Source organism: Leucoraja erinacea, chromosome 21, assembly GCF_028641065.1.
Source record: "Leucoraja erinacea ecotype New England chromosome 21, Leri_hhj_1, whole genome shotgun sequence".
Taxonomy (NCBI): Eukaryota; Metazoa; Chordata; class Chondrichthyes; order Rajiformes; family Rajidae; genus Leucoraja; species Leucoraja erinaceus.
The window spans coordinates 27,062,704-27,089,195 of record NC_073397.1 but is presented as its reverse complement, the minus strand read 5'-3'; the positions used below and the strand labels follow the sequence as shown (position 1 = coordinate 27,089,195).

The following is a 26,492-nucleotide window of genomic DNA, read 5'->3' as shown; positions in this document are numbered from 1 at the left end:
GCCTAACCACCGGGTGGCGCCACAACAGACTGATAGAGTGACCTCTCTTTGATCGTTTGCGTTTTCCATTTCACATCTTTGATGGGGGTCTACAAGATAATGTGATATCTTAAGGGGAGTTGTCCTTGATGCAAAGAGGCACACAGCAGTCACCCAGGAGCCACTGATCAAGGACAGCTCCCCTCCTGCACGCTCTCCCTTTTGATCACCACAAGCCTCTCCCGCGCCATTCTCGCCTCCGGATTCTCCGCCTCATCTTTCAGGAGAGGGAGGAGAGGGTCTGGTCCGGAAACACACGGGCCGCGTCAGTAGACCACTAGATAGATATGGGGAGTATGTTTAACTCCATGGCATGGGTGCCCTTCCACATTTAGTTTTTTGGGGGAAGGATGTAGATTGACTATGCATGTTAACCAATCACACATAGTTAGCATCATTAACCCCTCCCCATTATAACGTTTATATTAACACTTGCTTCTGGCACTACTCAGTTCGCAGTTAGCATGTTCTGACATCTAACCATCCTTCATGCAGTTAAAGTTTAAGTGCTGATTAAAGATGATTTTGGTTCACATAGCGTCTACAACATTAATCTCCTATAACTCTCTGATTTCATCCTATTTCTCCTATTTCTGATTCATATCTGTTGCCATTTTTTCCAATACATCTGCTTATTTTGTTACTTTGCTAAGAACAACAAATGTACTCATTGTCTATTTATGTACTCAGCCTGTTCCCTTTAGAAGTTTCCCCCCAGCTGTCAAACATCTGCAAACCTTCGGATAAAATATTGCAGGATTACTGATCAATCAGAAAAACACCAAATCATCCCCAATGAGAAAAAAAGACTGGGGATATTCCAATTGGCCAGCCATCATCTGTGGAGAGAAATAAACAGAGTTAACATATCAGGTTGTGTAGGAAGGAAATGCAGATATTTGTTTATACTGAAGATAGACACAAAATGTTGGAGAAATTCAGTGGTTCAGGCAGAGTTTATGGAGGAAAGGAATGGGTGACGTTTCAGGTCGAGACTCTCTTTCAGACTGCGAGTCAGGGGAGAGGGAATCTTTCTGTCCTGTCAGAGTGAGGCCAAATGCAAATTGGAAGAACAGCACCTCATATTTTGTTTGGGCAGGGTTGATAACTGGAGCACTAGAATGGAGACTGCAACTGGAACTGTGAGTTATCTGGTTTACTGCCACATCATAACTTGTATTTATCCATGTGGTTTAGCGTCATGCTTGTTTAGGGTGAGGCATTCAGTTTCAATAAATCTCATTGTGTTGTAATTAATCCACCAGCTATACCTGAGTTTATATCTGAACTGACTAAGTATGACACTGATAGTTAAATGTGTTAATTTACACTGGCTTTTGCTGTAGTTATGGAGGATTGTACGAAACTCTGGTACAAGTTGTTTGATTGAAATGACAAGGTTTGTAACGTGAATTAGGATCATGCACATACGTACATTTGAGATCTTTTCCACACTTATCTAGCTTTTACTATTTTCTATATTCCATTGACATAAGACAGAACTATTCCTTCATTCTATCATTTCAATTATCCTTCAGAGTGGAAAAACCTGTAAGACTTTAATAGGTGTGCCTATTTTGTTTGAATTCTTCACATTACAATGTATTGTGTTTCTTACAGTTTCAAGCACTCTTGCAGTTTCAAGAACACATTGACCCTATTTGCTCACTGCACAATGGCATTTACTGATATCTAGATGTGGTACTTTAATGATTCATCCAATCATTTGTGATGTACAATGACTAGAAGGAGCAAAGGTGTCTATCAAAACCAGCCATGGGTGGAACAGATTTTTATCAACAGTGTGAAAATATTTGTAAGGGCTGAGCATTATGGAAGCAAATAACTAATCAAATCAAGAAATGTTGATTACAACGCATACCTATCTTAAAGTTAAAGATTTTATGTAAACATTCATCAGCTTTTACATTAATGGGGAATTTGTGTCACCATTTCCAGAAATGTGAAAACTGTAAAATGTTAATACATGTAATGTGCTTTAATGTTTTTTTTTCTGATCAGCTTAATCACTTTAACATAATATGAATTTCAGTATTTTATTTTCAAGACTGCCACTCATCAGATACAAATGCATCCTACTATACATGCTACAAGGCAAAGATTTTTTTTCTCTGCATCACCAACAATAATATTTAAATGCGTGGCCCTGTGTCGTGGGATAGTAAAAACAAAGTGTACTCATTGAAAAAAATCTCAGAACTCCAAGCCATGGTACCAGTGAAATACAATATAAAATGCTTGCTTGTGGGTGGAGAAGAAACTGTTCAAATAAAACAGCACACCATGAACAGATGTGACATGTACTTTCTAGCTTGAAGAATGTGGGAACAACAGGAGGAAAATAATGGCATCCATAGTCCTGTACAGTACAGTACAACACTTGTTCCACCCACTGCGTTCATTTGTATTCATTTTGTATGGTTTATGATTCCCCAATACTTAGCTATTCCCTATTCCATCTAACAGGAAAAAAAAACAATCTGACACATATAGGATTTAGTCACCAAGAAATTTGCACTCAATTTAACAAGAGAGGGAAGATTCTATTCAGACCAGATTTGCCATATTTCACCTCTCCTAAGTCTTGCATCATAGACACAAAAAGCTGGAGTAACTCAGCAGGACAGGCAGCATCTCTGGAGAGAAGGAATAGGTGATGTTTTGGGCCGAGACCCTTCTTCACACTGAAAGTCACGGGAAAGGGAAACGAGAGATATAGACGATGATGTAGAGAGATATAGAACAATTAATGCAAGATATGCAAAAAACATTACAATTGCATCATTCTTAGTCAGGCCTCTGTTGTTTCAAGTAAGATTGAAGCTATAAGTCTGGCTTGGAGTGGCGAGGAAATAAAAGTTTCTGTTCATTTCATGTACTGATTGTTGCACAGGGCTTGTATCCTGATTGAGGAAACACAATGAAAATTAGAAATGGACTTTCTGGTCTGCTCCTTCATTCAATAAAATTGTGCCTGACCTTCAACATCAGTTTCACTTTGTACAATATCCCTTTATCCTTTGTTAACCCTGGCCATGAAGAGTCTCATTCTTGAATATGGAGAAACAAAGAACTGCAGATGCTGGTTTACAAAATAAATACCACAAAGGGCTGGAGTAACACAGTGAGTCAGGCAGCATCTCTGGAGTCTCAAGAAGGGTCCCTCCCAACCCAAAACATCACCCATCCTTTGTCTCCAGAGATGCTGCCTGATCCACTGAGTTACTCCAGATCTTTGTGCCTATCTCTAGATGACGTCTTTAAGTTTAAGCGATACTGCATGGAAACTGACCCTTCTGCACACCGAGTCCTCACTGACCACTTTTTCACACATGGTTAAGTGATATTTTGGTTTGGAAACTTTCTTCAGAGTCCTAAGACTGAAACTCCAGGTTTGTAGGTTAATTGGCTGGGTGTAAATGTCCCTGGTGTGTACAAGATAGTGTTAATGTGTGTGGATAGCTGGTAGGGGCGGACTCGGTGGGCTGAAGGGCCTGTTTCCACGCTGTAATCTCTAAACTAAACTAAACAGAACTAAAAAATATTATATACTTCAACTAAATTAGGAAGGTATGAATTGCTTCACAATTCATGGTAGAACATTTATCCTCTGTAAATCACTCCCAAACTTCTACATTTCTCTCCTCGTTCACGTTTATTTTTTAAACTTATCCCTTTGATTAAGTCGGGGCCACCAGTTGAATTGTTTTTGTTCTGGTGTAATATTACTTGAGATGTGCTTTGGAATAATTTTGATGCATTAACAAATTGTATAAAGTGAGCGATTTAAATGGGCAGGACTACATTGAGGCCAAAGAAGAGAGCACCACTCAAATTCACCTGTTCCACTAAAATGTATAGAACACAATTTATGCAGCAAGATTTCAGGCTGGAATCAGAGGGGAAGATCATCAATGTACATCGGTCTAGCTCACATTGCAACATGAAGATCCTAGCGCCAACTTTGCCTTAACCTGTTTTACCGGAAACAGTTTCCCAACCAGCTACAAGCCAAGGGATGGGCATTCTGCAGGAATCTATTCCCCATGTCAGAGCTAAATAAATCTGGTGAACATAGTTTCAGACCAATGGGGTGAGAGATTTATAGAAGGTATGTGGGGAACATTCTTCACTTAGGGACAGGTAAGTACCTGGAAGGCACTGCCTGAGGGAATAGCGAAGCGGAGTTGCTGACAGCATTGAAAAAGTGTCAAGATGAGCACTTGAAGGTAGATAAAAATGCTGGAGAAACTCAGCGGGTGAGGCAGCATCTATGGAGCGAAGGAATAGGTGACGCTTCGGGTCTTTTAAGTGCTTAGAGTCGCTGTGCAATGTTCTGAACTCATAAAGGGCTCCTGGAAACAGATACGTTTCTTTGGAGAGGTCCTTCTGACATATTGTCTCTGGATATCAGCTCTGGAGCTGGTGGAACAAAATGACCATCAACAGTATGAAAGAGAAAACGGAGGTAATCTGAAGAAGGTCCCGACACGAAATGTCACCTATTTCTCTCTGCAGATGCTGCATGACCCAATTGTTCCTCCAGCACCTTGTGACTTGCTACAGCTGTATAGAAAAGTCTGAAGGCAAGCTGTACCTCTGAGGGTCACAGATAGTCTAATTTATTGATGGAAATGGTTTATGAAGCCTAGGATGCGGCAAGCGATGGTTGGCTAATTGTTTGATAAGTGACAATTGTAGGAATAGATAACCAGGGTGGAAGTGCCTGACTGTGAAATATGACAGGGAGAGCTTCAGGAAGATTCAGCTCAAAAAACCAGTTTGAAGTTCAATGGGTTTATGTAGCTTCAGCAGCAAATTTTGGAAATAATTAGAGTTTAAATTACACTTATGTTCCCTATGACTCTAATGTTACTGTTACCTGAACAAGGTGTGTGGAAGCTTTTCATATCAGATGAAATATTATTCTTGCTTTATATAAGGAATTGCATAACACATTTCCTCCTAATTCAGTGACTAAATGGCAATTTAATATTGCAACATTATTAATTAGGGTATAAATCTTTATGAGCAATGTATCTGTCACTGCTTGAAACACAAAGTGCTTCTCAGCAGATCAGGCATCTCTGGAGGGAATGGACAGGCGATGTTTCGGGTCTGGACCCGTTTTCATTACTGATTATAGTGGTACATCATTATTGTAATTACATTATTATTGTCCAGATTTCAATTATGTCAGATCACCCCCATTATGTTTAGTGTGGCTAGTGGATGACGGTTTAAAATAAATAATCATGGCAGAAAATGCCTGATGGTGAATTAATGATTGTTAATTACAAAGTAATTCAGGCTAATGTTCACATATCTGCTTAAGTATCATATTCACACCTCATTCTACACAATGTCACTGATTTTATATAAGCAAACTGCCTCATTTGATTTGGAAATATTGTGAAGCATGGGTGGGTTGGTGTGTGACGCTGGAGCATGGAATGTCATGGAAATGTTGGATATCAGATTAGGAATGTTTAAATATTAAAGCAGTAAATAAGCTGGGAAATTTTGAAGAGCGCGGGGCGAGAATACATTTAAATATATTTAAAGGAATGAGAATCTACATTTTGTCCCTTGTATGGACCTCTGCGAAATGAAAGAAACACATTGTTAAATTTAATCATGGTATTTCAAGTATGCTGGTTGAATTAATTAAAAGAAAAGAAGTATGATTGCATCATTGTAGCATTCGTGCTATGCAATTATATTATCAAAATCATTCAATTCATGCGAAAATATTTGAAATAATTCCCCTCCAACTCTGTCCATAGTATTTTGTGAGACTTTAAAAAACAAATGTTACAATCGGGCAGCCACGGTGGCGCAGAGGTATAGTTGCTGCCTTACAGAGCTTGCAGCGCCGGAGACTCAGGTTCGATCCCGACTGCGGGTGCTGTCTGTACGGAGTTTGTACATTCTCCCCGTGACCGGCTGGTTTTTCTCCGAGATCTTCGGTTTCCTCCCACATTCCAAAGACGTACAGGTGTGTAGGTTAATTGGCTTGGTGAATGTGTAAAATTGTCCCTAGTGTGTGTAGGATAGTGTTAATGTGCGGGGACCACTGGTTGGTGCGGACTCGGTGGGCCGAAGGGCTTGTTTCCGTGCTGTATCTCTAAACTAAACTAAACTACAATATTGTAACATTTTATTTATTGGGCATAAAATGAGCATTTTATTATCGGAGTGACTGTACATCACAGTGCTGGCAGCAAAGACCATTCAGAGCAAACCATGTAACATTATATCAGGAAGTTATGAAATAGAATTGCTTGAACTTAAATATAAAATACTGGTTGAGAATGGGTGTGAGATACAGCCTGGAAGTTTAGGTGTGGTTGGAAGCTATGCCATTCGCTGTTTTTCTCTTGCAGTTTATTGAGCAATATTTTCAATTTGTCATCACTGAAACTTAAAAAAAAATCATCTTAAATTATGTGCATTTGCCACATAAAATAATTAACATTATATGCGTAGAAAGGAACTGCAGATGCTGGTTTATACCGAAGATAGACACAAAGTGTTGGGGTAACTCAGCGGGTTGGGCAGCATCTCTGGAGAAAAAGGATGGGTGATGTTTTGGGTCAGAACCCTTCTTCAGCCTGAAAGTAAAGGGGAGGTAACAGATGACCAAGGAAGGGTGTAGCTCATAATTTCTAATTATATGCATAGGCTAAGTTTAATAGGCAAGAGCGATGGATGGATTGTTTGAAGGTTTATTTTGCCAAGAAGATTATATTTGAAATGTAACAGTTTGTTATGGTTCTCTAGCTTATGTTCATTTTCTGTTTCCTTACACCTAATGGGTAGCAAGAAAATTAGTTGTAAATTGGCACCTAAAAACCTCATAGCGGAGTGTAAACTTCACAATAATTTACAAAACATATTAATTTATTCTCAATTTGATTTTACAGTTTCAGTCTTAACTGGTTTAGTACCAATGAGATGAGATGAAGCTTCTCAGCCAAGGGGGCTGTGGAGACCCATTTTTTTTTCCAAAGCAGGAATGACAAGTTGGGCCAATCGGCCTGTTTCCCCGCTGTATGACTCTATGACCCAAAAACAACTCATTCATATTTTCCAATCACATCCATTCTGAAAGAAAGGGTAACTTTAATGGTACCGTCAACAATGGAGGAATTTGGCAATGTAACCATTGTTGGAAGCAGGCAGACTAAAAGCTCCCACCAAATAAGTTCATAAATGTATAAGTGATAGCAGCAGAATTAGGCCATTCAGCCCATCAAGTCTACTTCGCCAAGTCAATCATGGCTGATCTATCTCTCCCTCCTAACCCCATTTTCCTGCTTTCTCCCCATAACCCCTGACACCCAAACTAATCAAGAATATATCTATCTCTGCCTTAAAAATGTCGATTGACTTGGCTTCCACCGCCAAGTCAATGGAAACATATGTTTCTATGTTTCTGTGGCAATGAATTCCACAGACTCACCATCCTCTGAAAGAAATTCCTCCTCATCCCCTTCCTAAAGGAATTTCCTTTAATTCTGAGGCTATGACCACTGGTCCTGGACTCTCCCACTAGTGGAAACATCCTCTTCACATCCATGGTAGACACAAAATGCTGGAGTAACTCAGCGGGTGAGGCAGCATCTATGGAGAGAAGGAATGTGCGACGTTTCGGGTCGAGACCCTTCTTCAGACTGATGTCAGGGGAGGGGGTGGGACAATGATAGAACTTGATTAGTATGGGTGTCAGGGGTTATGGGGAGAAAGCAGGATCATGTTGGCCGAGACAGTAAGACTAGTGGGAGAATTGGAAAGGGGAAGGAGAGAGAAAGCAATGGCTATCTGAAGTTAGAGGAGTCAATGTTCATACCACTGGGGTGTAAACTACCCAGGCAAAATCATCTTCACTCTATCCAGGCCTTTCACTAATTGGTAAGTTTCAATGAGGTTACCCCTCATTGTGAGATAGGATAAGATTGTCGGCTTGTGGATGTTTATAGTGCAAATACACACATGCTGGGATATCTCGGTAACCCTACTCATCTTTGAGACAGAGCAATAGGATATTTTATGCCCTGCTGAGAGAGGAGACAGATTATAGTTTGATACCCTAAAGAAAACATCCCTGCCAAAGAACAGCTGCTTAAATGTACATACAAAAATGAATCAATAAAATCCAGATGTGCATGGTCCCTCCTTGCAGCTGTGACAATGCACTTCAGTTCATGAGAATGTGTATAAAAAGTGAACATGGGTAAACAGTCTAGAAACGGAGTGTTTTCATTTTTCATTACTTCTGAACACAGTTTTCAAGCTATTCCCATGGCAAACGTCCATTAGTTGCGAAACGTAGCAAGACAATGTGTTCATTTGAAGGTTATTCAACAGAAATAGTTTTTTCGTTCACTGTTCTATTCACATGAACAGAATCAGTGGCTACATTGCAATTCTTCAAGCTTTTTGTCTGGATTGTTATTTCACTCCCACAAAAAACATTATAATGCCAGCTCTTGTTTTATATTTTCATGGTACAACACAACACTGTATCATTTCAGTTCATTACTAACAATAAAATATTATATCAGTATTTGAAAGATGTATGTGATGTTTCTTTCAGAATTTTGTAACTGTTGCACTGTTAATGTTTAACCCCTTCCTGACATTCCTTTGGAATGGTCTTTTAGCTTAACAGACTTGTTTATTTTAAATATTGATATGGAAATAATGATTTAAAAAATCAATTCAATGACAAGTGACATAATGTATAGAAAGAAAAATGTTTGCACTTAATAACAGTAGCAAATATAAGTCTAACGACAATTATTTTAGTTTGCTTCGATATTTAATGCTGCAGTATTTATTTAATTGACAAATAAAAGTTGCTTCAGGCCGTCGAGTTGACCTTAATTTTTTTTTGTGGGTTGGCTAAATGATTTCAGTCGTTGCCAAAATTCTCCAGTGAATTAACTTCAGGGTGTGCTTGTGTGCAGGTTTGTTTTCACCCGATTCTGTCCAGGGCAGCGGCTGGCAGTGACAGCTCCACCCTAGCGAATCCACCAGGCACAGAAGTAGCTGTTGGCCGCGATTGAAAGTGGCCGCTTGTGGCGAGGAAGCCAATGCGGTGAAGGAAACGGTAACAGTCAGCGCTTGAGTTGCCGCCTCCTCCTTCCACTTTCTGTATCAATCGCTGCTGCGCCGAGGACATCGCGAGGAAGAGCGGCGAGGTGCTCATTTTACAGGCAAGTTTCACCTCTTTCCCTTATAATAGACTATACCATATTCTTCTGCTTAAAGATAACCCGCCTGCCGAACGCCAATGACTTATTTTGCGGAACCTTGAAGCGGTCTTTCGCCAAATGTGACTGATAGTGTGACAGCGAATTGAGGTATAATTAAAGAGCCACGCTTTGGTGAAACATGCCAACATTGAGGCAGGTTTTATCTTTAGTTTCAAAATGATCACGAGTATCAATACTTCCCTGTAGCAGTTTTCGCGGGGTACAGTTGCACAATGTTATTTTTTCTTGACGTTCGACAAGTGTTTGTGCAGTATTTAGATGTGGTTCAAGTGCAGCCCAACCACTTGTGAATTATCCCATGGGAACAGCTGGCCATCTGCAAGAATAAGCGTTGCAAAAGTTGCCGGAATATCACACAGATTACTGGCATTAAGGCACAAATGCTGGAAACGTGAACACAAAAATCTTGCACCCTTTCCAGCTTGGGTTCTGAGTGTTTCTCCCTGGGCCCATTGCTCTCCATTTGTCTTCCATCCATCACCATGTCTTCAGGTACAACTTATGTTCTCCATTAAACCCCTCTGTCTCTTCTGCTGTCTTTGTCGCTCCACCAGATCATTTCAAATTCTGTCCCTCTCAGAAACAAAATGATTTAAAACCAATCTCTTTAACCAAGGTTTCTGTCAATGTCCTGTCAATGTTCACTTCAACAGAAGATAGACATGCATTCATTTTTGAATAAAGTACTAAAGTTCATTCATGTGTTTTTTAATGATTAATAATATTTTACAAATGTATTTTATTGTTGCTTTGGTTTAATTACCTGATTGTTTATGCTCTTGAGACGTTTGCCAAACTATAGATGTTCTTATGTGTACGAAGGATCTGCAGATGCTGGTTAGACAGATAGACACAAAATGCTGGAGGAACTTGGCGGAACAGGCAGCATCTCTGGATAGAAGGAATGGGTCATCACTCCAGTATTTTGTGTCTATCTAAAGATGTTCTTATTCATTCTCAATATAAGAAGTGCAGTACATGTGAAACAGTAAGTGTACATCCAGAACAATTACACTAGCTGCTGCAACAGCATACTGGGATTTATATGTTTGCAAGGGCTACGTTTGATTGCCCCCAAAAGCCTGCAGTAGCGATTGCAATAAGCAATTCATTGCACTTGCCGATTTCAGTGCCAAATAGCATGTTAACTTTGATCTCTTTGTGCATTCACACTGATATTGATGTCCATCAGACCATAGGAGCAGATTTAGGCCATTCAGCCCACCGAGTCTACTCCGCCATTCAATCGTGGCTGATCAATTTCTGAATCCAATAGGAGGTGCAAAGGGAATTGGAAGTGCTGGTGTAGGGTTCCCATCAGGTTCATTTGCAGGTTGAGTCAGGGGTAAGGAGGGCCAATGTCCACTAGCTGTGATTTCGCTATTCATTGGCTGGATCCATCAGCAGGCTGCTGATACCACGGATAGCTAGCATCACGTATAGGGAGCTTGAAGTTAAAAAAAAAGAAGGTGCTTTGAAGCTGGAACAGAAACTCTGCAGACCCATTTAATCTGAAAAAAAAATGGTGAGTGTAATCCAAGAGTTTTGGACGCTGTTCTCTCAAGGATCCTGTGAGCCTCTCGACATCTGAGCAGAATGCAATAGTAGCAAATCGGTCTGAAGGCCAACGTCATGAATCAAGTCCCAAGACCTGAATGAGATGTGACACAAAGTTCCCTGATATCCCTCAGTTAAAGCTTTCCGCAGATTTACAGTAAACCAATGGTGTGGCATACAACTTTTACTTTTCGGAGAACCACATTGTGCGACGTTACCCTTGTTCCTTATCCCAGTCAGGTACCCAATTATGATAGCAGGGCTGAGGTATGAAGGGCCTGTCGAACAGTGATGACCAAGACAAACTCAGATACTATCGCTACATTTAAGTTAGAGTAAAAAGAGAGACAGTGTATACATATGGTGAGTGTGGCCAGTGGTATGTGATATATCTACATATATCAGATGTATATGGTCTATGTGGCATTTATGTAGTATATGCTACATATACCATGTAAGCAAGTAAGCAGGTAACGTGCTGGAGGAATAGGTTGCCCATGATTTTTGCTAATGCAAGTTAAACAGAAGACTTTGATGGGTAAGATTGTAAGGTAATGTTTATTGATAAATGTAAGGAACTTGAAGCCCTTGGATGCTTGTCAGAATATTATGTAGTTACATGAACGAATTTGCCACAAAAATGATAGGTCGTTGTGCAGAGCTTGGAGTTGGTCGTTCCAGTGTGAAATGGATTCCATTCACACGTCCATGGACCATTATTGATGCCCTGTCCAAAGCCTTCTGTTCTATAGTCTGTTGCAACACAAGCAAGAGCCATGTAAAGTTTGAATGGTGGAATAAGGCAAAACAAGCCAAACTGTGAAGCAAGATCAAAGTGTTGCATGCAATCTGGAACCGCTGTTAATTTGGGTGTGGAATACAGTATGCAAAGTTGTGACAATTACTCTCATCTAACAAGAATGCTGGAGTGAGGAGTGGCGCTGGGTTTGTGAAGCACAAACCTGAAGTTGATTCAAATCTTGCCACTCCTGTCAGTGTTCGAAGCATTCATGAATCAGCTCAAACCGCTGCTGCCCTTGCCAAGGTACCTGAGCAAGTGTTGGTAAATGTGATCAGTATAGAGAGGTAATTGATGGTTGACATGGCCCGGGTGGGCTGAAAGGCCTGTTTGGTGCTGAAGGGTTCTATGATTCTTACATGATGTACTCCACAGCTCCACCTTAGCTCTTGGACCTGCTCAAGTTCCCATTGGGAACCCGCACATCGCACCCTCAGCTTGGATTTTGGCTGCTTATGAGAATGAGGACAATAGGATCCAGTGGGAAATTAAGGACACATAACTTGACGGATTGTGTAGGGAGGAACTGCAGATGTTGGTTTAAACCGAAGATAGACACAGAAAGCTGGTGTAACTCAGTGGGACAGGTGGCATCTCGGGAGAGAGGAATGAGTGACTTTTCTGGATGATCAGCCATGATCATATTGAATGGCGGTGCAGGCTCGAAGGGCCGAATGGCCTACTCCTGCACCTAATTTCTATGTTTCTATGTTTCTATGTTTTCGGGTCGAGACACTTCTTCAATATAGGTTGTCATCATTAATTAACTCAAATAATGACATTATGAAACCAGTCTTGCAATGTTTAGCCATGAGCACATTCAATGGCGGTGCTGGCTTGAAGGGCCGAATGGCCTACTCCTGCACCTATTGTCTATTGTCTATTGTCTGTTGTTTCCTCAACCTTAGTGTTCTTTTATTGCTATATCAGCAGTTTTGGCCGAAGATGGTGGAATAAATGCTTTAGCCTTGCCCTTGACACAGGTGGTGGGTTCCCAACATTATTGAGGATGCGCACTTTCCTCAACATGAATTGTTGGAGACTTCTCCTTCCAGCCACAGTTTAATTGTTCACTGCTGTTTACAACGGGAGTACATTTACTCTGACTTGGTGGTTGTGTGATCACTTAGCTACTGCATTCTGCTTTTAGCATGCATGGCTTCTCATTTTTTGGTTTAGTTTAGTTTAGTTTAGAAATGCAGTGTGGAAATAGGCCCTTAAGCCCATCGTGCCTGCGCCGACCAGCGATTCCACGTACACTAGCACTATCCTACACATTAGGGGCAATTTACAATCTTTACCAAAACCAATTAACCTACAAGCCTGTACGTCTTTAGGAGTGTGGGGGGAAACCGGAGCACCTGGGGAAAACTCACATGGAAACGGGTAGAAGGTACAAACTCCGTACAGACAGCACCTGTAGTCAGAATCAAAGCCGGGTCTCTGGCGCAGTGAGGCAGGAACTCTATCACTGCGCCACCGTGCTGCCCTGACCTGCCATAGTGTTTAATTTTTTTTTTCCCGGCATGACATTCCTCATCTCTCTGTACCATGTTTGTTTCGAATTGATAGAATTGATAGGTAGACTGAATAGCATGGAGGGCTATGATTCTGAAGACTGTGGTGGAATGTATTCCTGTCATTGCTGCCAATGATCCACAGCATCTTATGGATGCTTAATGTTGAGTTATCAGACCTATTCTGAATGCAAAACACAGAATGCAACACTTCAATCCTCCTTGCCTCATACCTTCTGTATTTAATATTTGTCTAATCATCTGCCTATCAAATAATCCCTCGTCTGTATCCACCTATTACCTGCCCCCTGTCTTCCAGCTTTCTTCCCCCACCCCCACCTCAATCAGTCTGAAGAAGGGTCCCGACCCAAAATGTCACCAATCCATGTTCTCCAGAGATGCCTGACCCACTGAGTTACTCCATCACTTTGTGTCTTTTATTGCATCTTTCTGTTGTGCTGGTGACCTGAGTATTTATGAAGGCATTTCAAATACTAGATCAAGATTCAAGATTCAATTTAATTGTCACATGCACCAATTAAGGTACAGTGAAATTTGAGTTCTATGGTTCATTACTATAACTGCAACAAGTGCAGTTCCACCATCGATTTTCCGGCACTCTTGCTTCCAGAGCCTTGCCGGATTATCCATTTTGCCAGACAAACAGAGGTCACATAATAATAATTCAACCAGTCACCTCTGGTCCTCTAATTTCTCCCCTCCCATATCTCTAAAGCTCCATGGACTGCTAGAAACTGAAATAAAGAATTAACAATCGACAAAGAAGTAAACATTTCACTCTTTCACGATGGAGGCACACGTCCTGACGGAGCACGCGCTACACGCAATGCTCTCGTAAATCTGTCCGGATTAAAGGAGTTGCCGAACCATCATTTGCCAGACAATCGGTGGTGAACCTGTACTGCATTGGAATACGGTGAAACCAGCGCAACATTAAGAACAGAACAAATATAAAAGCCGATGAAACTGAGGATATAAAGTACAAAGTACACCGTTGGTCAAATATCTGGTTAAATATACAATGCTATGAGTGGTGCTGAGATCATTTGAACCTGATTGATTCTGGCGTATGCACAATATAGTTGGTGTGTTTTTTTCCCCTGGAGCTTTGCCAGGCCTCGTGTGTGGGAGAAATCGATGTGTATTGTTTTGTAAGTATTCCTTGGGTCACCGTCACCCTCCCCCCTACCCCTCATCCCATCCCGCCACCCACAGAGATTATACTTCAGCCAGATATGGAGAGGCCAAAGAGAAATGCTGCACATCTGTAATAAAAACAGAAAATTCTGGAAATTTTCAGAAGGTCAGATGGCATCTACAGAAATTTATAGTTAATAACTATTCATCTGATGATCAATGGGTGCTGACCAATTTAACATTCTATGGATTTATTGATCTTTCATTAACTTCCCGTACTGTTCCAAACAAGTTAGAAGGACAGACACAAAATGCTGAAGTAACTCAGCGGGACAGGCAGCATCTCTGGAGAGAAGGAAAGGGTGACTTTCGGGTCGAGACCCAAAACGGTCTGAAGAAGGGTCTCAACCCAAAATGTCACTGATTCGTTCCCTCCAGAGATTGCTGCCTGTCCCGCTGAGTTACTTCAGTGTTTTGTATCCATCTTTGGTTTAAACCAGCATCTGCAGTTCCTTCCTACACAGGTTAGAAAGACATGTGTTTATTCTGTTATTGGATACACAGAAACCTTCAGTCCTCAGCATAGCATTTTACAATATTAGAACACAAACTCTTTCTCTCACACAGCTTGTGCCTGCAACCATTCTATTGCAAGCTCTTCTGAGCCCACATTTTTTGTTTTAGGTCACATTACTGCACCGTTTTGACTTGCACTATCATCTCTTTTGTGATTTAATTCTTCCAGTCCCCTAACCCAGCATTGCCTTTTTCTCCCTGTCAAAACTTGGAAATCTCCCCATTGAACCTGTGTCAGGTTTGACTTATAGAGTCATAGAGTGATACAGAATGGAAATAGGCCCTTCAGCCCAACTTGCCAACGCCGGCCAACATGCTCCAGCTACACTGGTCCCACCTTGATCCATGTCCCTCCAAACCTGTCCTATTCATACATCTGTCTAACTGTTTCTTAAACGTTGGGATAGTCCCAGCCTCAACTACGCCTTCTGGCAGCTTGTTTCATTCACCCACCTCTGTGTGAAAAAGTTACCCCTCAGATTCTTAAAAATTTTCCCCTTCACCTTAAACCTATGTCATCTGGTCCCCGATTCAACTACTCTGAGCAAGTGCATCTACCCGATCTATACCTCTCATAATTTTATACACCTCCACTGTATATGTTATCATATAGAGCACTAAGCAAGTAATGATATTGTTAGTTTATAAAGCTTCTAAACCCCGACCTCAATGGGTTTGATAGGTGTTGTCAGAAAATAATTGTGGTGTATTTTGTGGATGATAAGATCATCCCTCATCCTCCTGCGCTCCAAGGAATAGAGTCCCAAAACTTCTCTGTACACATTCCAGCTTGACAACATCTTTCCTTTTACATGGTGCCCAGAACTGAACACGACTCTAACTGTGGTCACACCAACTGTATATGGTCTTATGCAACTGCAACATAATCTGCCAACTTCTATACTCAATACTCTCAAGCCAATATGCCAATATTGAAGGCCAATATGAAGGCCAATATGCCAATGTGACCATGCAGGTTCATTGACACCATTGACATCAAAGGACGGGAATGGTTGCAAATGAGAAAGTCAGGTTTGAAGTAATTTACAGTAAATACTGAATTTAAATGTAACTTGTTTCATGTGTTTTAAATTATACTTTTAATTGTTTTTGAATAATATCTTTAATATTTTTTTAATATTCCCAAACATTCAAGCCTTTCAAAGAGTCTGACAGTTGGTTCCATGCAAAGGCATTTAGAGATACAGCGCGTATACAGGCCCTTCAGCCCACCGAGTCTGTGCTGGCCATCAATCATTATCCTCCTACACACTAGGGACAATTCAATAACTTATTTGAAAGCCAATTAACCTGCAAACTTGTACGTCTTTGAAGTGTGGGAGGAATTCAGAGCGCCCAGAGAAAACCCTTGTGGGTCACAGGGAGAAAGTACGAACTTCGTACAGACAGCATCCGTGGTCAGGATTGAACCCGGGTATCTGACGCAGTAAGCAGCAACTCTACCGCTATGCCGTGTGATTGGGGCTAATTCAAGTGCCGCCACTTTTGGGATTTCCAACTGAAAGAGTCTCATTGATTGATTTAGAGAGTTTTGTGGGCTCTCCTGCTGTAAAGTCCACACCAGGTAGTTGTGGATCCAATGGGCAGGAAACAGGGAGCTTGTATAAAGCGTAGGACATGGATTATGAATGAAGAGATCATTTGGTTTAGATTTCCCAGTTGTTGCCTGAGCGTCATTGCTGGATTGTTACCATTTTACAGCCTACGTGAATAGATCAAATGGAAAGGCAGAGTGCAACCTATCCATATTTTCAAATTAGGTGGGAAAGTGAGCCATAAGGAGCCTGCAAAGAGGCTACAAAGTGGAATGTTTAAGTGGGAAAAAAAGGTGAAAATAAAACATAATATAGAAAATGTATTATTTGTTCCGATGAACAGCAAAACATTTTTTTTAAATATAGGAATATGGTAAATATGGTTTGCATTGACCCCTGAGAGCTGGTACATGAAATGCAGAAAATCACCATGTACTTAGGAAGGCAAATGTTATGTTGGGACCTTATTACGATGGAGTTGGAGCACTCAAGTAAGGAACTCTTGTGGTTAGACAGGGCTTGTTTGAGATCAAAACTTGAATGCTGGTGCAGTCTTGGGCTCGGAGCTTTTAAGAAAATTGTGCGGCAGAGATGAAACGTAAGATTGAAATGCAGCAGAAGGGGCTATTTTTAAAGGAATAATTAGTAGTCAACCAATGTTCGCTGGAGTTTAGAAGAACAAAAGGTGATCATAAGTACCAGTAGTAGAATTAGGCCATTCGGCCCATCAGGTCCACTATGCCATTCTCCCCATTACCTCTGACACCCGCACTAATCAAGAATCTATCTATCTCTGCCTTAAATATATCCACTGACTTTGCCTCCACAGCCTCCTGTGGCAAAGAATTCCACAGATTCACCACTCTCTGACTAAAGAAATTCCTCCTCATCTAAAAGAACGCCTTTTAATTCTGAGGCTATGACCCTCTAGTCCTAGACTCTCCCACTAGTGGAAACATCCTCTCCACATCCACTTTATTCAAGCCTTTCATTATTCTGTATGTTTCAATGAGGCCCCCCCCCCCCTCATTCTTCTAAACTCCAGCAAATATAGGCCCAGTGCCGTCAAGTGCTCATCATATGTTAACCGACTCATTCCTGGTCCTGAGATCTTATTGAGAATGGAAGATCCAAAGAGGGGTTGTTGAGGAAGAGGCTTGAAGGCTGTTTCCTTTACCTGGAGAGTCTCAGGGTATACGATTCCATAGATGTAGGCAAATGGGACTAGCTTAGACGGACATCTTAGTCGGCATGGACGAGTTGGGCCAGAGGACCTATTTCCATGTTGTCAGAGGCTATGACCATAAGGTAGTAGTCATTTTAAGCACATTAAGAGGGTGATTACATAGTCTCTACCCTGGAGGAGTTCAACATCAACAACGCTCAAGAATTGGATACCTTCCAAAGCATCCCACTTGATTGGCATACAATCCTCCATTTTAAGCTTGAGCTTCACTGCCACACCATGGCTGTATTGTGCATCATCCACAAAGTACGCAGCAGTCGGTAACTCTTCAAGACGTCCCTAATTTATGGCCTCCATTACCTAGCACAAAGGCAGAAGGTGCATGGGAATGCCAGTGCCCGTGGAATCACTTTCAAGTGACACACTTGCCTCATTTTGTGATGTTCCCACTTGTGGGAGTCTAGGACCAGAGGCCACAGGCTCATAATGAAATGATATACCTATAAGAAAGGAGATGAGGAATTACTTTAGTCAGAGGGTAATGAATCTGGGGAATTTATTGGCACAGACGGCTGTGAAGGCTAATAGATATTTTTAAGGCAGAGATTGACAGATTCTTGATTAGTACAGGTGTCAGGGGTTGTAGGGAGGGGGCAGGTGAATGGGGTTGAGAGGGAAAGATAGATCAGATTCATGTTAAATATTGCTCCTCTAACCTTAAACATATGTTCTCTTGTTTTTAATTCCCCTATCATGGGTAAAAGACTCTGTGTGTTCACCCTATCTATTCCCCTTATGATTATATACAACTCTATACGATCACCCCCCAGCCCCCTGCGCTCAAAGAAAGAATGAAGTGGTTGGCTTTCCAACCTCTTCACTAGGACCATAATTAAAAATTATGACCTTGTTACACTACAAATTGTACCAAATAGCTTTAACAGAAATGCCAGAGAGGAAAGGGGAAGAGAGCTGATCAGAGGGTGGGATTTGGAGAGTGAGCCCAAGTGTAAATTTGCACCAACCGTTTACACTAATTCTGCATTAATCCCTCATTCACCGCGCATTCCCATCAACTCACCCAGATTCTTGCATACACCTACACCTATGGCCTTGTTTACAGTGGTTACATAACCTTCCACCCTCTTGTCTTTCAGACAAGGGAGGTTAACTGAAACACCTGGACCCATAAGATCATAAAAAAACCAAAAGACATAGGAGCAGAATTAGGCCATTCGGCCCATCGAGTCTACCACACCATTCAATCATGGCTGATCTATTTCTCCCTCTCTACTCCATTCTCCTGCCTTCTCCCCATAACTTTTTGATGCTTTTACTAATCAAAAACCTATAAATCTCTGCTTTAAAAATTCCCAATATCTTGGCTTCCGCTGCCATCTGAGGCAATGAATTCCACAGGTTCATCACATTATCAAGGAGTTAAATCAACCGATTTCTCCAGAGGTGGTTGTAGGTTTGTCCAAGAAAGAATACGTTTTAACTCTTTCTGTGGCACTCCCGGTAGACATTGGCGTCTTTAAACAAAAGTAGAAGGTGACAAATTCATGAAGAACGAGAACAGCAGCCTATTTAGAAAAAATATGACAAATCTGAGGCAATTTGATCATTGCTATAACCAAAGCTGTTTCAAATCCATTTTGCTATTAATTAGTGTTCAGTTTAGGTTGATTAAGAGAGGGCATTACTGGTGCATAACAGTGCATCTCATACATTGCACGCTTTTAAGAACAGATTTGATCTACTGTATTTTTCATACCTGTGGTAATATTCCTAATGTTTCATCTCTCTATGTAACGCATGAGTGTATTCTAATTTAGTTTGTATTATTATAATTTCCTCTATTTTTTCATAGCAGGCTGAAATTAATTAATTTCCAATTCTGGTTATGTTTGCAAACAGTATACTCACAATGGGCAATGCAGAATCACAAGAACCTTTGAATCACTCGGAGACTGAACCGGCAACACTGAAACAAGACAAGGTAAAGTGGTCTTTGATTATCTTCAATTAATTTTCCATGGGTTCCTTATTTAATCTTAATGAAGTTAGACACAAATGCTGGAGTAAATCAGGCGGGTCAGGTAGCATCACTGGAGAAAAGGAACGGGGGACATTTCAGGTCGAGACCCTTCTTCAGACAGAAGTTTTAATGAAGTTTTACATTGAAAGAACAGCATGGATAAAGCATGTCACATCCTACAGTAAGTTCCTTGAATCATTATTGTGAACTTCAAATGGCAGTCTAAAAAAAAGAGGACCACAGACTTTCCAAAGTTTTTATAGCCAAAATACTAATCCAATGGAGTCACTATTGTGATGTAAGAAACATAGCAAGGAACACAACTTAATACAGTTCCCTTCAAGAGCAGTGTGATAATTACCTGTTGAAAATTTTTTTCATTGGTTGAGAGGGAAATATGGTTTGGACTAAGTCCAACACTGTGAAATAATGCTATATGATCTTTTATCTCCTTTTGATGGACCAGATGAAGTCCTGGTTTAAAAATGACACCTCTATCTGTGTCTGGAACTTTTTAGAGTATCAGTTTAACATTTGCTCTTGAGTATCTGTGGGGCAACTAGAATCTATAACCCAATGGCAGATGCTCTCAGCCACCAATTATGATATGGGAGACATGCTTGGTCAATGGGATTCAGGTAGACTTGAACATGTACTCGTCCAATTAATGCCGAACAATACAACACAGCCGAATTGTATTGTTATAGCAGCAGTCAGGAAAGTGTCCAAACTACATCCTTGGTTCACCAAATCAATTCCAACTGGAAATTTACTGTGGATCGCAAACCCAGTGAATTTTCTTTTGAAGATAGACACAAATTGCTGGAGTAACTCAGTGAGTCAGACAGCATCTCAGGAGAAAAAGGATAGGTCAGGTTTCGGATTGAGACCCTTCTTCAGAGTTACTCCATCATTTTGTATCTATCTTCGGTATAAACCATCGTCTGGAGTTCCTTTCTACACAATTTGTTTTTGTTGATTTTTCTGCAAACTGGGAATCTAAAATGTGAACTCTTATACATAAGCTGGGTGATCATTTTCCTGAACATCTTTCCTCAGGCTGCCTGGACCTACCTGATATCGCGGTTGCTAAACATTTTAATTCCCCTTCCCATTCCCACACTGACTTTTCCGTCCTAGGCCTCCTCCATTGTCAGCGTGAGGCTAAATGCAAATTGGAGGAACAGCATCTCATATTTCACTTGTGTAGCTTACAACCCAGGGGTATGAATATTAACTTCAAGTAACCCCATGCTTTCCCTCTCACTCCATCCCTCCCCCACCAAGTTACACCAGCTTTTTGTTCTCACCTAGCAAACAACCAACAATGGCCTGTTTCCTTTATCATTGTTACTATTTTGCATTTTATCATTCATTTGTTCTATATCTCTCTACATAATCATCCATATCTCTTGTTTCCCTTTCCTGTGACTTTAATTCTGAAGAAGGGTCTCGACCCGAAGCGTCACCCATTCCTTCTCTCCAAAGATGCTGCCTGTCCCGCTGAGTCACTCCAGCATTTTGTGCCTAGAATAGGTGCCAGGTTAATGGTGAATCAGTACTTGAATCTAATTACTCGCAGCAGAATATCCAACCACTCACCTGATTTTGTAGACTGAATATTTATGCAGCAGATCTAGTTAAATCTCTTGGAGTGGATAATCCCCAACATGGTGAATTTGGCAATGGTGATGCCTATAGACAGTCATAGAGTCATATAGCATGAAAGCAGGCCCTTCATCACAACTTCCCCATGCTGACCAACATGCCCCGTCCATACTAGTTCCTTCTGCCAATGTTTGGCCCACATCCCGCTAAACCTTTCTTATCCTTGTATCTGGTGAATATTAATTGTTCCTTATCAACTGAAGACTATTGAATAATGGGGAAGAGAGTAGGAGAGAGTGGGGGAGAGTGTGAATGTGGGATGAATGAATGATGGAAGGTTTAAATAGAGTGGATGTTTCCAGCATTGGGAGAGTCTAGAAACAGAGGGCACAGCCACAGAATAAAAGGATGTACCTTTATATTGGAAATGTGGAGGAAAGATATGAATCCCAACCAAACTCACGTTTCAGGTCGAGACCCTTCTTCAGACAGGTCTCAACCCGAAACGTCACCCATTCCTTCTCTCCAGAAATGTTGCCTGTCCCGCTGAGTTACTCCAGCTTTTGGTGTCTATTGAACCAACTGCCAGTGTCCTTGAAAGGCTTGAATGTTTGTGAACATTTTAGAATTATTAAAAGGATATTATTCAAAAACAATTAAAAGCATAATTTCGAATAATAGTTTAGACACCGAGGATTTATACATTTTCTTATACATTGCAAAGGATAAGATATTCTGTAGTGAAATTTCCAGCCAGGACAGAGCAGTGAATCTGCAGCTACTCATTCAAAGTAGTTTTTTATGACTTGATATTAAACATAGATCACAATGTAACCATTTGTCCTTTGGCCTTCCTCATAGAGATGAACTATGTTCCAAAAAGCCAAAGAAATAGAGAGAAACTGAGCTCTTGTTTTCACACAGTAAGGACCTTAGTTTTGATCTTGGTATATTGACATTAACACTAAGTCCTTTATATTCATAAAACTGTGTATGCGACTGAGATCTGCAACCACATAATATATTATTTTAAATCAAGGAGGGTAAGAGTTTTTCAGAATGGTTCTAGAGAGGTATAAATATTATATTGTATAATTCCCAATATACTTGTGTTTTATTCTTTAAACAAAATAATGATCAGTGTATGTGAATGTTGTATTCATGATAGAGAACTGGTCTGTAGGGATTTTCTTTGTTGGTGAAGAAAATCGAATAATTTACATGCAATTTTGTCAGACTTTAGTAAAGACTTTTGTGTCACTGATTTAGTGAAGTATGTACCATGCATTTCTGTACAATGTGCAAATTGTCTTGGTTTTGCTACTCTTAAACAGTCCAGTTATTTATTTCATAATACAAAAATGTTACTGGTGCCTCAGTTAGTCACGCACCAATTATGAATTAAGTCGCTGTATTATCGTTTGGTAATTATACACATTTTCCACAGGCTGGATCTAGTCAAGAGATTATTCAGAATGGACCGACTCAGCAAAATACCTTGCAAAGTTCAGTTCAGGGTAAGAGTGATTTGTCAGAGTTATATCTATAAGTTAAGATGAACAATGCTTTTTGTAGCACTCTTCTGTTTGGTCCATGTTTTGGGCTTTTGGATTTTGTAGCTGATTGCTTGGAACAAAGCTAGCCATCAGTAATTTAACATTTAACAAATGTCATCTTGCACTTCAGATGATTTAAAACCTGTAGTCAGTTTAAAGTACCTGCAGCACCAAAGTATATGTATGATCCTGCAAATACATTCAGGTGCAAAACCAAAGGAATTATTCATCTATTTGTACACATGGATTAACTGAGAAGGAGATCTAAAGCATCTATCTAGCATTGAGCAGATGCACGTTGGTGTAAATTGGAAATTGCTTGCTGCTGTAGAGAAGAGATCTCAGGGATTATAACTCCGACCTCATCTAAGTCCCACGAACCATTCCACGAAGATGGGAGAGTCACTGAGACATCCGTGCCTAAATGGCACCAATCAACAGATGGCATTTCAATCTTAACAGCCGGAATTACCATGAAGGACCTCATTAAAAAAACTAAAATAAACCTGAGTTACAAGGGAGAGTTTAGCATTAATGCTGGGTCTGTCTGGTGGAGAAATCAATGTTTTTTACTAAGGATTTTCATTCTCATTGTATTCACCTGATGGAAGACCCACTGTGGCTGGCCACTTAACTGGTCAAGTGGGATGTGGATTATACCAAGTAGTTGTATAAAACCTAGACATGGTGGCGCAGTGGTAGTGTTGCTGCCTTACAGCACCAGATACCCGGGTTCAATCCTGACTACGGGTGCTTTCTGTACAGAATTTGTACGTTTTGCCCGTGATATTTGTGGGTTTTTTCTGGGTGCTCTGGTTTCCTCTCACACCCCAAAGATGTACAGGTTTGTAGGTTAATTGGCTTGGTAAAATTATAAATTGTCCCTGGTATGTGTAGAATAGAGTGTGGGATCGCTGGTCGGCACGGACTCAGTGGGCCGAAGGACTTGCTTCCACGCTGTATGTCTAAACTAAACTAAACAAATCTGGTTTTAAGCTGCAACCCTTTTCTGTTTGGCTACAACTGAGTGGAAGTGGTGGTCCAGGTTGGGTAACCTTGACCAGTAATGGCTGGATGGTAAAGCCACTCCATCGAGACATCACACACACTGACCCAGTTTGTTCAAGGCAGAGTGAAACATATGGTCTTTCCAATGAAATATCTCCCGAGTAATAGTCAAAATACAGGATGTGTTTTGCACTATTTTGGCTCAGTACTTCCCACCTGACTGCCTTTCTTCCTTTTGATTCGTTTCCATCGTGTGATGTCACAATGCCCAATACTCGCAGATGTCCAATCGGAATTGATCCATTTACATGGATGGCTGCCGGCCGCCTTTCTTCCTTTCATTCCCTGCAACTCCGAAACCAGACGCAGAATCGCCAACATCTTTTCCATTTCGGTAGAGATTTCACTTTTCTTTCTAGGTATCCGCTCCTCATTACATTTCGTCGTGTTTAAGTACACGGTTTAAATCAAATCCTTCTCCCCCCCCCACCCCACCCAATATTTCAAAAATAAACTGGCTTCTCACCCATAGAAGCAGCCCCAGCCCCAGCCCCTGGTGAACGTTCCATCGTGTGATGTCACAATGCCCGATGCTCACAGATGTCCAATCGGAATGGATTCATTTACATATGCCTTTGCAGGAGCCCCAGCACTTGGTGAACGTTCCATCGTGTGATGTCACAATGCCCAATGCTCAAATGCATTGTTGCCATAGAGGGAGTACAGAGAAGGTTCACCAGACTGATTCCTGGGATCACCAGACTGATTCCCTCCCCACTCTTCCACCTCTTCCCCCCTTCCCCCTCCACTCTCCCTCCCCATTATAATGACACAGAAGGAAGCCAACCAACCCACCAAATCAATAATAGCTCCTAGGATAGTAATTTGTGTAGACCATTTTATTTCTCTCCATTTTATTTCTCTCTATTTAAACTACCTCAGATATATGACATTCAGTCCTTTTTGCCGTTAATCTACAGAAAAGAGTAATTTCCAATAGTTAGTAAACCAATCTTATTGGGATTTAGGATAGAATATAGAACTGGAGCAGGCTCTTCAAGTCCACAATGTCCATGATCAACCTGGTGCCAACTAGCCTCCTCTGCTGCACATCCACATCCCTCCATTCCCTGCATATCCATCGCCTGTCTAAAAGCTTTTTTAATGCCGCTATCATACCGACCTCCACCACAATGCCTGGCAGTGAGTTCAAGGCAGCCACCACTCTCTGTCTAAAAAAACTTGCCCGGCACAGTCCTTTAAACTTTGCCTGAAGCTATGCCCTCTGGTCTATGACATTTCCACACTGGGAAAAAGGTTCTGAATGCCTACCCTGTCTTTGCCTCTCATAGTTTTAGAAACTTCTGTCAGGTTTCTCCACAACTTCCGGTGCTCCTGAGAAAACCATCCAAGTTTGTCCAATCTCTCCTTGTAGCCAACACCTTCTAATGCAGGCAGCATTCTGGTCAATCCCAGGGATGTGGGAAAAAACCCGGCATGTGGAGCAAACCCACACAATCATGGAGAAAACCTCCAAACTCTATAGAGACAGCACTGCAGGGCAGGATTGACTGAGGTCCCTGTAGCTGTGGGGGCCACTGCTAATTGCTGGGTCAATATACTATCGTATTTGCAGAGCATTTGGGGGAAGAAGTAGCTTTAAAATTCAGATTCAGATTCAAACTTTATTGTCATTGTGCAGTGTACAGTACAGAGACAACGAAATGCAGTTAGCATCACCCTACAAGAGCGACATAGAATATGAGCAATAAATAGATATATTTACGTGCATACAGTCATAGTAGTGCAATTATTTTTTCCTGGTGGAAGGTGTTTCCGGGGGGAGGGGGGGGGGGGGGGGGGGGGCTTTTGGCAATCATCGAGGTACAGTGTTGAGTAATGTAACAGCCGCAGGGAAGAAGCTATTCCTGGACCTGCTGGTCCGGCAACGGAGAGACCTATAGCGCCTCCCGGATGGTAGGAGGGTAAACAGACTGTGGTTGGGGTGAGAGCAGTCCTTGACGATGCTGAGCGCCCTTCGCAGACAACGCTTGCTTTAAGTGTAAAGATGCATGAGATACCAGCCTGTTGCATTTACAGATCCATGGTGCGGTGGCGCAGTGGTAGAGTTGCAGCCTTACAGCGCTTACAGCGCTTGAGACCCAGGTTCGATCCTGGCTACGGGAGCTTGTCTGTACAGAGTTCATACGTTCTCCCCGTGACCTGCGTGGGTTTTCTCCAAGAACTTCGGTTTCCTCCCACACTCCAAAGACCTACATGTTTTTAGCTAAATTGGGTTGGTATAAATGTAAAAGCTGCCCCTGGTGTGTGTAACAGTGTTGTGCGTGGGGATCGCTGGTTGGTGGAGACTAAACTAAAACTAAACCACGTAATGCTTACATCAGTTGCTCTTAGTGGTGTGTTTCATGCACAAGCAATGGTACTACATTTCATGTTGATATATAACATACATGTAATGATTGTATGTTTATATGTGAACAACTAAAATAACAATTTTAGAAAACTTAAATTTTCCAGCTCCCCCAGATCCCATCATTTCACTGTCAAAACGTAGCCAGTTGGATGTTG

At 41.2% G+C, this 26,492-nt stretch overlaps 1 protein-coding gene across 5 annotated transcripts in view; it reads left to right on the top strand.

The window, feature by feature from the left end:
- Nucleotides 1-1,047: 1,047 nt before the first annotated feature.
- Nucleotides 1,048-26,492, top strand: part of bcas1 (brain enriched myelin associated protein 1) — a 91,376-nt gene continuing 65,931 nt past the window's right edge. For 2 of the 5 annotated variants that reach the window (XM_055652456.1, XM_055652452.1), the window contains exons 1-4: nucleotides 1,049-1,181; nucleotides 9,033-9,281; nucleotides 19,611-19,692; nucleotides 22,787-22,856. In XM_055652456.1, the coding sequence (XP_055508431.1) occupies nucleotides 19,621-19,692; nucleotides 22,787-22,856 (142 nt within the window). In that variant the 5' untranslated portion in view covers nucleotides 1,049-1,181; nucleotides 9,033-9,281; nucleotides 19,611-19,620. Of the gene's footprint in view, nucleotides 1,182-9,032; nucleotides 9,282-19,610; nucleotides 19,693-22,786; nucleotides 22,857-26,492 lie in introns of all 5 variants that reach the window. The other 3 variants (XM_055652454.1, XM_055652453.1, XM_055652455.1) reach the window with 2 other exon arrangements.